The sequence below is a fragment of the Haliotis cracherodii genome, unplaced genomic scaffold, assembly GCF_022045235.1.
Source record: "Haliotis cracherodii isolate W230 unplaced genomic scaffold, xgHalCrac1.p SCAF_22, whole genome shotgun sequence".
Taxonomy (NCBI): Eukaryota; Metazoa; Mollusca; class Gastropoda; order Lepetellida; family Haliotidae; genus Haliotis; species Haliotis cracherodii.
The window spans coordinates 3543483-3557721 of record NW_027266278.1 but is presented as its reverse complement, the minus strand read 5'-3'; the positions used below and the strand labels follow the sequence as shown (position 1 = coordinate 3557721).

General features: G+C 42.1%; 1 protein-coding gene across 1 annotated transcript; it reads right to left on the bottom strand.

The window, feature by feature from the left end:
• Positions 1 to 3967: 3967 nt before the first annotated feature.
• LOC139471266 (uncharacterized) lies at positions 3968 to 9361 on the bottom strand. Its single transcript, XM_071253565.1, has 5 exons — positions 9253 to 9361; positions 6995 to 7112; positions 5309 to 5427; positions 4343 to 4454; positions 3968 to 4084 (listed from the first exon to the last, which is right to left on the bottom strand). The coding sequence occupies exons 1-4, from the start codon at positions 9287 to 9289 to the stop codon at positions 4351 to 4353; spliced, it is 378 nt and encodes a 125-aa protein (XP_071109666.1). The 5' UTR covers positions 9290 to 9361; the 3' UTR covers positions 3968 to 4084; positions 4343 to 4350.
• Between the last annotated feature and the right edge of the window lie 4878 nt (positions 9362 to 14239).

The following is a 14239-nucleotide window of genomic DNA, read 5'->3' as shown; positions in this document are numbered from 1 at the left end:
AGATGTAATACACTGGATAATCGAAGATGAGTGCAACATTGCCTAAAGTCCTTAAAACCCGAAACTCAGATGAAGTCGATTGGACAGCAGGGTGTTTTATGTCAAGGATTCTGACACGTCAAGGATCTGGGACACACAGAAAGCCCACATGTAGACATAGATCTGGCGGGGCTACCGAGTCCTATATCTAAACATCCAGGAGCATAAAGCGTGAACAGTACATGTGTTACAAATATCAGCCTCATAATAGATACCACAGGTACACACAACAAATTATCAGGTTCGCAGGCTTCTGCGAGTTCACACTCAATCCCGTGTTGAACTAAAACTTGAAACTATAAAGCCGAGCACTGCATGCGTGTTTAATGTTACTTATTATCTTTGGCTGACTGTACGAGGAAGAACCATGTCCAGAATTGCTCTCGCTGTTCCGGTGTAACCTGCGCTTATCAACGGCATAACTCAAAGCTATATAATAAACACCAAGAGCAGGGGTAAAAATATGCATAATGTTTGTCTGCAAAATACATTTTAAACACAATGAGGATTCCTGGATAGAGTATTGGTCAGCAGCAACACTTGTTTGTTAGAAGAGGCGACTAAATGGATCGACGGTCGGGCTAGGTGACCTGGCTGATACATGTCAGTGTATCCTTAATGCGTGGGTTGCAGCTCATATCCTTAATGCGTGGGTTGCAGCTCATATCCTTAATGTGTGGGTTGCAGCTCATATCCTTAATGCGTGGGTTGCAGCTTATAATGTCAAACTGATAATAACAAGTTTTGTTGCGTTTCACGACACAGCATAACCAATGTGTGTGGCAGGCATACATCTGGCACCGATTTATTGTTATTTAGATACTCGTAGTCAAGTTTGTTTGTTGTTCAACGCCGCACTCAGCAATATTCCAACTATATGACGGCGGTCTGTAAATAATCGAGTCTGGTCTAGACAATCCAGTGATTGTTATCATCGATCCACACAATTGGGATAACATGACATGCATCAACCAAGTCAGCGAGCCTGACCACCCGATCCTGTTAGTCACCTTTTACGACAAGCATGGGTTGCTGAAGATCAATTCTAACCCGGATCTTCACGGGTCCAGCAATAACTAAAGGTGTTGGTGGCAAATGATTTGTCAAAACGTTCACTATCACTTGATAAGTTTTAGATGCTGGTGTAGCAGATGCTGTAGAGCAATCTTCGTCGCCTAACACTGTGTGAGTCTTCAGACAATATATAGTTCCAACTGCGGCACGACCAACTGCAGCAATACGGACTACATTAAATATCGATGGTATTCAAGCACTTACCTCTAGCAGCGAACACCACTTTATATATGTGTACTGAAGCGTACGTAACACACACACACACACACACACACACACACACACACACACACACACACACACACATACATACATACATACATGCTAATTAAGTGTAGATGTTGTTTTCCCCTCCAAGTATCTGTGGATCATGCTGATGCTACGAAGATGGCAATACGCTCTCCAGCAGACGCTGTTGGTGTGTGGTTCCATGATAATGGCTGAATCGAACAAAAAGGTGCGAACTGGTGAATTAGCAATGATTTCATTTGTCCAGTACAGAATTTGGGAAAGTGTTTTCTGAGGCAATGAGGACAAGCGACAGTTGGTTCAGTTTTGATATCGTTATGCTTCAGATACTGTTCAGACATCCAGCTTTCAAATCTGTAAACACTCTCTTGGACTGATGAAAGGAGGATTCAGCTGAAGTAGCGTCCAGTGGCTTGAATGCCACTTAAATCGGGTATCATCTGCGTACAGGTTGAATGATGTCACACTCTCACCAAGAGGAGCAGTATTGGGGGTACATGGTGGTACTGATCCTTGAGGAATTTCCAACATCAAGTTACTTGACTGTGACATCTGACCCTGAATGACCACCGAGTGCTTGCTGTCTGAAACATGTGACTGGAACCACTTCAAAGCCACATCTGTGTGATGGAATCTTTTTGCGAGTGTAGATAGTAGACATGTGTGGTCAAACGTGTCACAAGCAGCCGAACTGCGTCCGTGGTCTAAAGGTAGAGCGTCCGCCCGGAGAGCTGAAGGTCCGGGGTTCGATCTCCAGCCGCGTCATACCAAAAGACGTTAAAAGATGGTACTTGTTGTTACCCTGTCTGGCACTCGGCATTAAGGGGCTAAAACAAGGACTGGTCGGCTCGGAGTCAGTATACTGTGTCTGAGTGGGGTATTCATGTTAAACTGCGGCATGGTATCTCAGTGTGCTAGCACTATAAATCGGCATCAGTCCGGACTAATACAAGCAGCCACACACACATACACGTGCATGCACGTCGCTATATAAGTGCAATAATCTTGGACGCGACGTTAAAAAAAACCCCATTTCACCTCACCTCACCTCACAAGCAGCCGAGAGATCCAGCAAAATAAGACTACTTCTCCAGTATTGTCCTTTCCTCCGAGGATATCATCCAGGACTTTCACCAAGGCTGCCCCTGTGCCATGAAAGCTGCAGGGCTGGTAGAATCCATTTACACTTACGTGTTCTTAAACGTGTTGCAACAATATGCTCGATCTAATAGGAGATAAAAGTCAAATTGGAGTTTTTGAGCGGTTTTAAAAAGTTGTTGATAAGGCATCACACGTTTGCTGCCACTCACATCATAAGAAATAAGTTACAATACACTGCCACAAAACAAATAGTGTAGCGCTAGGAGTTTTGGAATATAGTGCAATACATTACCTATTATTATAACACTACTTGAATGATATGGATGAAATTCTCTAGACGTGAGGGGGGCACGGGTAGCCCAGTCGTCTAAGGCGCCGCGATTCGCTGTGCAGAGTTGCGTCCCTTGGGCACGCCAGAAACCTATGATTGTGGGTTCGAATCCCGGTTCGCCCCGATTATGTTTCTAGGTTGGTCAGCACCATACCCGTGCTCGTGGGTTTCACCGAAGTGGTAAACGTCTGAGACCTGCATCACTTCGGGCTTTCCTCCCACATTAAGCTGGCATGCCGTGATATAACTGGAATACTGTTAAAAGCGGCGTTAAACCCAACTCACTCACTCACTCACTCTAGACGTGAGGTTGTGTATACGTAAGCCATGTATAATACTGTTTGTGTACTGGTCAGTGGGTAAAGCTTCCGGTCAACTTGTGCACAGGTTCCCCTTTACATCGTTTACGGTCAAATTTTGTTCATGAGTTGCCGTGTATGGGTACCGTGAGAATCAGTAGGCCATATTCCAATTCACTGTTATACAGTGAGTGAGTGAGGTTTTTACGCCGCTTTTAGCAATATTCACGCACTATCACGGCTGGGGACAGCAGAAATGGGTTTGACACATTGTACCCATGTGGGGAATCGACACTGTTGAGTCCTATTATATCGGCTAATAAGTAATATTACTACTTCGTTTATTTTTTGGTTTGTTTAACACTTACGCACCCCTATGATACTCATGTAGAACTTGTTTTAACGTTATTTATCACCGCGTGGATTGCGTGGATAAATAAGGCTTCAGCAACCGTAAAAGGCGACTATGCCTGTCGTAAGAGGCGACTAACGGGATCGGGTGGTCGGGCTCGCTGACTTGGTTGATGCAAGTCATCGTATCCCCAATGCGTAGATCGATCATGATATCAATCACTGGATATTCTGGTCCAGGCTCGATTATTTACAGACCGCCTTTATTTAGCTGGAATATTGCTGAGTGCGGCGTTAAACAACAAACAAACAAACAAACAAACAAACATTGTATCCGAGACGGGTAGAACGAAGCTCATACAAGCAATAAATGTTTTTCTCTTGCCCAGGTCCGATTGTTCACAGTCATCATCGAGATCACGAGGGTGGAATAGATAACTGAGTGCGGCGTTGAACAACAAACAATCATAACCTTATCCAAAGTAGCCGCAATCCGCAATAGCCCCAAAGAAACACAACACAATTGTAGAATAGTATATGTATAAATTTATTCTGTAAAGGCATAAACATCTTTTTTGCGATTTCATGGTTGACATTCGAAATGTGTGATATTTGAAAACGCAGGCAGGGTTTCTCTCATCTGGAAGTGAAAATGGAAAAAATTACAAACTATGTAATCTTGGGCGCCACTCCTATATGTCATAATGTGGCAAAGAGTAACATAAGTAGAGAGTGAGTATCGTTTTATCGTCGGGAATCGAACCCGGGTGTTCGGCGTGACGAGCGAACGCTTTAACCACTAGGCTACCCGACCACCCAAGCAACATAAGTAAGCAGTAGTTTAGATCACATTATGTTTCTTGATTGAGAAAAGCGGATATTTCATAATCCAACTTACCATGTACTTCATTGCCTGCCTACAAAGCGTTTCAGATGATCCATGTGTTGTTTAGCGACACCGAGAACGTCTCTTGTGGCATCGTCAGGGAGTGAGCGCTTTCGACCCGCACCTGTACAAGAATACTAACTTTTCTAAGCACAACACTTGCAAGTATCTAAGCACAACACTTACAAGTATCTAAGCACAACACTTACAAGTATCTAAGCACAACACTTGCAAGTATTAACTGATTGGAACTCGTACCAGCGAGTTTCTTTGTGGGCTGTTTCATCCCGCACTCAGCAATATTCCGGCAATATTCCGGGAATATCCCAGCAATATTCTAGTAATAATAGTAATATTTTATGTTACTAGAGTTAGGTCTATACTCCAGTCTGTACTCCAGTATTAATCTAATTATAGAGCGTCCGCCCGGAGAGCGGAAGGTCCGGGATACGATGCCCGGTCGCGTCATACCAAAAGACATTAAAAGATGGTACTTGTTGTTACCCTGTCTGGCGCTCGGCATTTAGGACCAAAAACATGGACTGGTCGGCTTGGAGTTTGTATACTGTGTCAAACTGTGACTGGTATCTCAGAAGTCCGGACTAGTACAAGCAGCCACACACACACGTGCATGCACGTCGCTATAAAAGTGCAACGATCTTGCAATAGTCTTTGGACTCGACGTTAAACCCTATTTCACCTCACCTGTTTCGTTGTATGGATTTTAATCCAGGCTTCCGGCGCGAATATTTAACAACCAGCTTCCTGAGACGACCAAAGACACATATAGACGGGTGTCCATCACATACATATATACTGAGACGACCAAAGACACATATAGCCGGGTGTCCATCACATACATATATACTGAGACGACCAAAGACACGTATAGCCGGGTGTCCATCACATACATAATTATATACTGAGACGACCAAAGACGCGCACAGCCGGGTGTCCATCACATACATATATACTCACACATGTTGTAGAGATGGTTTCTCATGTGTTGGAAGTTGCCCACTATGCTTTGAACATGGGGATTACTGCGACAGTTGTGCTTCAGTGTGTCCATGCAGTTGACCATTGATATTGCTGCTCTACAAAATGAAGACGCTTGGTTAGTATATACACTGATGCTCGGTGATGTACACCTCCAAAATTAGGAAGTAAAACAAAAACGTGAATACACCACTAGACCTGATTCGTCAAAATTTCGTAAGAGGTTAGCGTTTTACATACTTCCAACACATCAGACCTGTCATTCCTTGAATAAAATATCTATTTGGTGGTGACTGTAGACAATTATTTAAATTTCAATAATATCATTCAATAACCATCAAATAGCCAATTCCCGTCAACTGATTTACCCACCTGAACTAGAAATTAAGGAGATCAGTAAGACCGCTTCATCTAACGCTAATATCAGAAATAGCCAGCAATATCCAGACACTATCAAGACGGATTAGAATGGATCCCAGCAATATACATGCATGCTGGTCAAAAGGGGCGACTATATGAATCAGGTGACAGGTCTCTGTGGCTTTGTTGATTCATAACATAAGTCTGGTTCAAAATCGTCCTCTTTCAAGCTGCGTCATACAGCTGGAATATTACTTAGTGGCAATAGATTGTACCCACGTTTGACATTACAAGGCAATGAGTTAACCATTGAGCTATCCAACAGCGCAACAAGCATATTAAGGATGAGTGAGTGTGCGAATGTTGTTTTCTGACGATGAGGACAACAGTCACTGAAGCATCACCGTCATGTTTTCATGGTTTTGCACACACAGCGTTCTCCCATCATCCGTGGTTACATACGACTGTTTTGCTGTGAATCCGCTATTTATGATAAACAAATCACCAGAATGGAAAACCAGCAAGTTCTCACATAACGCACGAACGGCAATGTTTCTATCTTAACATGTGCCATATGCCTGTGCTATATGCTCTCCACATCGCTGAAATGTTAAACATTTAGAGGGTTCGCACAAAGAGCATGTGTAAACGAATAATGTTTCAGGGTCAAAATATTCCAATGTAAGTAAGATACCAGCTGTGGAAATAATATCCTTGGAAAACATGCTCACTGAAAACCTTTCCCAAGGATATTACTATATTACTTCCATTGGAAAGAATCTCCAGGGGATGTGGGGGTGGGGTGATAAATATCCTGTTACACATGCACGGAATAGGTGTCATTTGACTTCCGTGAGATTTACATGACTTCATTTCTTTAGCTGACTGATGAGGAACGTATTTCATTCAACCCCGTGAGATACTGACAACGCTAAAGCGTGATCGACGTCAAATACCATTACTCTGCAATACCACGCGGTCAGCAAAGCCAACGAGCCCAACAATTCGCTTCTCTTTATTGTGTTTGTTTGATGTCTAACGCCGCACTCAGCAATAGTCTAGCGATATAATGGCGGTTTGTAAATAATCGAGTCTGGACCAGACAATCCAATGATTGACATCATTGGCATCGATACACGCAGTTGGGATACGATTACATGCATCCGTTCCGCAGAGCCATCGTAGCGCCAAGGTCACATATCTTAACATAGACTAACGACTGTCGTTGCGCTACGATGACTTTGTGGAACGGGCCCTGGGGAAGATTGTTCCCCCCGAATCCTCCTTAAACGGGTAGGGCGGTACCTGCAGCCTGTGTGGAAGTCGACGTCTCCACCCCTGTATGCCAGCGCCTCCATCGGCTCCATACATCTCTGCACCTCCCACACGGCCTCGTTACCGTACGGGCAAGCCCCAAATACACCTGCAACGAGGATGAAATAACATTATGTTTCAGATCGGTTGTCCAAGCTGCTTGGTTTTTTTTGTTTGACGCCGATTTAGGCAATATTCCAGGTATACGACGACGGCCTGTGAATAACCGAGTGTGTAATGATAATATGTTGTGTAACCCTTTTGGCAGTATGATAAGATATGCAGGTCTTGGAAATATAAAACGTCAAGGCAAGTGAATAACCAGTCTCGACTATCTGCCGAAACAGATTCCTTTTGGCGTAAAAAGCAAAATTGGAAAAAGATGGTATGGCAATGATCTTCCATTCCCCTGTTGTCCTCATCACTGGAAATAGAATCACGAAATATCGCGGTGATTAATTAACGTAGAAAACTGCATGTGTGCTTTGTTTAAACTTCATCACTGAGTTTTGATCACGTGGTTACATTCCGAATAAGGCTCGGCAGTCACGTGACTACGAGCGACAACGTTTTGCATGGTGTGAAGCGTACATACAGTACCAGCACAAACTGAAATAAAAGTACATGCAGATGCTATATTTAAAACACTATTGACCAAGTTCACTGCCAAATATAACGGTTCGCACAATATATCGGTTCGCAGACACTTGACTGCCGATTCCTTCCCAGCTGCCGATCTATGTACCGCATGTACTCATGTTACTGAGGACTATATGCCCGAATCATAGTTCAAAATTTGGAATGTATGCGAATACCATAAATAGATCAGACAACACCGACCTGTTATCTCCATTGTAAACACAAAATTTAATTATCATCTGCAGTTTTACACCCCTGCAATGTCTAGGGGTGATACATTCTTGAATACTATGCGTTTTATACACCTACAGTTTCCATCACAGCTTTACTGTTATGTGTTGATCAACCGAAATATATTTTTCCAATATTTGTCGAAACTTATGCGAAGTTTGTTCCAAAATGGGTTCTTACTATGCGAAAAGAATTCCAGATCAAATTGGTTCTTATAGTCTCCAACACTGTCTGCTGAGTGATCTGGTTCAATGCGTGTCAGCGTTTGCCGACAGCGTGGGCCTTGTTCGTCATATCAATCACACGATTTCCTGATACAGACTCGATTAGTTACAGGTCAGTGTAAACAGGGTGCAATATTGTAGTGCGGTGTGCGGCGTTAAACAAGAAGCAAACGAATAACACTCATAAACATGGAATGGTGGGGGTGAAAATCATCTTCCCGGGGCAGTTTAACATGGATACCCCACACAGGCACAGTACACTGACTCCGAGCGGACCAGTCCTTGTTTAAGCCCACTGAGATACCATGCCGCAATTTAACATGGATACCCCACTCAGACACAGTATACTGATTTCGAGCAGACCTGTCCTTGTTTTCGCCCCTTAATGCCGAGCGCCAGACAGGGAAACAACAAGTACCATCTTAAACGTCTTTTGTTATGACGCGGCGTGGGATCGAACCCCCAACTGTCGCTCTCCAGATAGGCGCCCTGTCTCCTACACTACGGGGCGGTCTCAACACAAGTATCATGAATCTTAATTCAAATAGTTGTGACATATTTTGTCACTATATCGAGAGAACGAACTGCTTATGTAATCCTCTAACTACAAGGGGTGGTTGTACAGTTTGGGTCTTACGTAGACGACGTTATTGGAGTTTGTTTTTGATTATGTTTCAACACACTCTAATGTTTTGTACATTTTCTCCGATGTAAAATATGTACTGATCTCCCAGTTTCCTCCAGTGTCTGTTCGCCTCCGTGGTCTAGTGGTAGAGCATGTGCCCGAATAGCGGAAGGTCCGGGGTTCGATCACCGGCCGCGTCATACCAAACGACTTTAAAAGATGGTACTTGTTGTTACCCTGTCTGGCGCTCGGCATTAAAGCTCTTAAACAAGGACTGGTCAGTATACTGTGTCTGAGTGGGGTATTCATGTAAAACTGCGACATGGTATCCAAGGGGGCCACACACACACACACACACACACACACACACACACACACACACACACACACAAACACACACACACACACCTTTCACGTCGCTATATAAGTGCAATAATCTTGGACGCGACGTTAAACCCCATTTCACCTCACCTCACTTCTTACAGTGCCTCCGTATACAAAATAGACAAAGTACATAAACTCCCTCTTACCTGCCACAGACAGTAACACAATGAGAATGACTTGCATCTTGCTGAAGCTGTTCGCCGTGGTATTTACTACGTTGGCCAGACAATCTCTCCGTTACATATATATACCCCTGGGAACAGTTAATTACCATTTTAATGTTGCTTGCGTGTTACGCTATTGACATTTAGGTCTGTGAGTATGTCACTCTGACGAAACGACGTTCAGCTGTATAATGACAAGGCGTCGGTTAAATCACCATCATCAATGCATGTCATTAAGATCAGCGTGTCGGTCATATTGCACATGAACACATGTTAGAAATGTCGCTACCTCACCCACTCGGGATGGTTGGAATAATTGAGTTGATCACGTTCCTATTTCGAATAATGTTACAAAGGAATGTTTTAGATGCGAAGAGAAATAATTCTTTAAAATGAAGTTATCATTATGTATGTATAGATCATGTCATTTTCACGTCTTTATTTTCTCGATACAATGATAGTATTTTAGTATGAGTACGATTATCCAAACTCCTTTCTTTGAATATTAAAACTGTTCTGGTGTTTTTATATTTAGTAGAATTAGTAGACAAATATATGTCGCTTAATAAAAAGACATTAACAATTATGTGTTTCTTCAAATATTGATTTTTTTTACGACTGTTGTCCTCTACTCACGTGACGGAAGCAATGTCCCGTTATCCCACTCCAACTCAGGTGCTATGTCTGTTCTTAAAAGGGGCAATTGTAAAAGACACATTAGAACATTTATTTTCATTAATTTACTGATTAGTTGTAAAAAGAAACTATTCCGGATTCATTTTTCAGCCAAGTCAAACAATATACTTGAAATCATCAAATATAGAGAGATAGGTTGTTATGAGATATATGTGTTGAGAAAAGAATATATGCTGAATACAAACTTTATCAACGTAACCATTATCATCAAGTACATGTGTATATTTAAGTCGACTATGGACAACCCGAAGTCGTCTGAGCAATTAGGACGTTATGGCCAACAAGCTACAATGTATGAGGAGACTATAACGGATTGGGTTGTCTGTGTCGTTCATCATGATATCAATCACTGGTTTCTCTGTATATGATATGTCATATCGCTGGCATATTGCTGGGTGTGGCGTTAAAACTTACAACCCAAACCAGTTATATAGACCAATAACACTGGAAGTAAATATCAAATGGATATTACAAAATATGAAATAGAATTTGTTGAATTTAAATAAGAGATACTTAACATCAGAAATGTCATTAAATCTTTTCTTCAAAACTGTTTAATCAGCGTCGTCAAGCGATATGCCACACTGGAAACCTTATTTGACGCTGTATACGTCTTGTCCATTCCCGACTACAAGCAACAGGTGCTGCACAGCCTAATCTTTCGTACATGACGTAGCTACAATCAGAAATGCCGTTTTGTTCACAAAAAACATAAAGAAATTAATAACACATTTGAAAACTTGTTGGAAATTCAAATGAGATTATAAAATTGCTCAATCCAATAGATGAAATTGTCTTTCTCAGTGGGACGTGAAAATTACATTGACTTAACAATTATTTCCCAACTGGTGAGACGCAATTTTAACGCCGTTGGCAGCAAAAGTGGGCAACTTCAGAAATTATTACCCTAGGAGGGGCTATTACATTGGGAAGGTGGTCGCTCAGCATTTGATAGCAATTACGTAAAGCTATGCTCCCGCAACGCCTCGCTGATTACGTATGTATCTGGCTGGAAATAAACAAACGCATATGCATAACAAATTGCTCGACACGTACATGGAAAATAATACATGAAAACACACACACACACACACACACACACACACACACACACACACACACACATAAGAAGAAGAAGAAGAAGAAGAAGAAAAAGAAGAAGAAGAAGAAGAATATCAAATCGGCCCAGACTCAGTTTTTCAAGGAGAGGCTATTTTAACGACCACTGCATTGAGATTACGTGTAGTATGGTAAGAAGGTCAGCAACCCTGCTTTGAGGTCGGCTGGCCTGAAAAGTGAAACAGAAGGCTTTCTGTTTGCTACTCATGACCAGTCACTTCCCACTGGAAACCGTCAATGTGTGTTTTGACACAGAGGTCCATCCATGGTACGACCCGGAATATGCGGAGGGCGTCATGGGAAATGATAAATACAAAACTCTTGGAATAGGCCCGTATATAGCCTCAGACGTATCCAGGCCAACAAACCTGATCTTGTCCTTTTTAATAATTCCAATGAAATTATTTATATCTCTGAATTTTCTGTCTCTTTTGACAATCATGTGATTGACAAGATTCACTAAAAACATGGCAAATATACAGACTTCGCTTTCGAAATGTCACGCTTGCATCCCAAGTACCCAATTGTCCGACTCCCCATTGTTCTTGGTTCCTTAGGTTTGGTACCCCCCAATCTGTTGACTGACATTGGGAGAGCACCCGGGTTTGCTACCAGGAATACAGCCCATCTGACAATCTGGGTAATGCAGAAGGCTGCAGTGTTGGTGGGTCTTCACATTCTCCGAAAAGTTCTTGGTCGGTTTTACCAGGTAGCGCCTACTGGGAGAAGTCCCATTCACTGTCTGGGCTGTGTGTAGAGGGGGCAAGGACCCTGAGCTGGTGATGAGCCTAACCAGCCTGACTGTGCCAGGATCACCCAAACCCTCTTTGCTGCATCTTAATTATAATTTGGACATAATAATAATGCCATTGATATATTGAATTTCTCGTGTATTGTTCCGTTGGTAAATAAAGTTAAGTTAAATTTTGTTATTAGTTTTAAAAGATTGTGTGACAAATGGCGATGTATATGATGGTTTCAAGTTTGAGAGAACAATGATAGAACTATGGAATACGGTAAGGGACATTCTTGCCATCTCTATGCCAAAAGTGCAAAAATTCGAGATAGCGAGAATGTCCTTCACAGTATTCCATACAGAACGGTCGATTTACTGGAAACAAACACATGAAGGTTTAGCCTAACCTAATTTGTGTACCAAGGTCACGAAGACATTTATGAGGAACATATGGTCTCTAATATGGCAATGTGTGGGCGAAGATGTAATGTCAGTGGAACTGACATTGCTATAGCGCTGGCTTAGAAACGATCAGTGCCGTGGGATGAGCCGATTTATAATCACCCCAGTCACGCGCTAGTTTCATCGTCGTCATCTTTCAAGGGCCGACCATTTCAGTTGGGTAGGGGTGTGTGTAAAAAGCCGTATGTTCTAAAAATGCTGGAACTAAATCATTTGTCCTTTGGTTTGAAAAAGAAAAGATTTGTTCACTGAACATTCTGGATGTTTGGAAACTTGTTGTGTTGTGTTGTTATGTCGTGTTGTATTGTGTTTTGTCATGTTGTGATGTGTGGTGGGTCCCAAAACAATATCTGTCTCTTGCTATATAAATATGTTTTTAGCTCTCACTGACAAAATATTCTGTCTCAAACACAATCACAATCCAACCCCTACCCCAAAACAACCACTCGACCCTACCCCAACAACACCCATCCTACCATGGGGGAGACCCAACCCAGCCCACCCCAGCCCACCCCAAACTCACATCATTCTAAGAATATCAAACGGTTGCTCTCTTTTGCTGGGTTCTGCTTATTGTAGAATTTTATCCCAAGGTCCGACATATAGGTTGATGTCTCAAGATTCTTTGTTTGAATTTGTTTGTTGATCTGAACGTCAAAGAAGAACCGCGAAACCTCGTCAACCGCGGCCCCGTTAATCTGAAAACACGCCTTACTGTTTGGAACATATCTACTGGTCAGAATAACGGGTTTTCGCAGAATTCAAAATACTTGAAACATTGTCGTCTTTTCGAACATTTCTGTATTAATCCACAACAGCAATTGTACAACATATAAGACCCGTAAAGATCCGGGGTAGAGTATGTCTTCAGCAACCCATTCTTGCCGTAAATGGCGACTATGTTTGTCGTAAGAGGCGACTAATCGGATCGGGTGGTCTGGCTCGCTAACTTGATTGATGCATGTTATCATATTCTAAATGCGTGGATCGATACTCATGATGTCAATCACTTGATTGTCTGGTCCAGATTCGATTATTAAGACCACCGTCATTTAACTGGAATATTGAGTGCGGCGTTAAACGACAACCAAACAAATAAACGACATATAAATTGAAAATACATTGCAATATTTTCAAAGGTCTTTATGTTACAAAGAAATATGTCAGCAAGAGGAAAGAATATGTGGATCACACACAGACAAGCAACGTGGACAATGTTTATATGCACATTGGCATCACAAATATAGAGGATATTAGAGGATAGATGATATTCTATTTATTACCGAAGAAGATGTCTACACACAGAGACGAATTTAAGTGTATATAAGAGCAGCAAGACTTGTCGCAACAGCAGTGGAACCACAATTTGACAATGACGTCAACATCTTCAGCTGTGATGTTGTTTCTAGTGTGACGTCATTCCGACCTCACGTCACAATAAGATTCGAATGACGTCAACAATGCTGTCCGGATGACGGAAACAATACACTGTCATTTCGTGACGTGTATGACCCAAGGGCACATATGATTTTTATGAACCCCGATATGTTTGCCCTCGTAGGTAATAAATAGAGAATGCAACACTCGTTCTCGTTAGATACCATGGACGTTCACGAGGTTCGTAAAAATGGTATCTAACGAGAATGAATGTAGTATTTTATTTATTACCTACGTTAAATACTTGTATATATTTAAGTGTAAATACATATAACAACGTTCGTTCGTTGACGGACCAAACTGAAACCGGTTACAAAATCTGGTTTCGCATGAATATTGATATAATGGCCAAATATGGTCATTGTTGACATTTCTATGCATACGCATTAACAACGAGCGCCTGCAGTTGTGTTTGAAAACAAAACAGAACCGACGCTCTAGATCCTTTTGAAAGAATTTCTTCAACTTATGGTAATGCAAGCGCCATGTTCAAGCGCAGGACACCTTAAAGAAAATTTG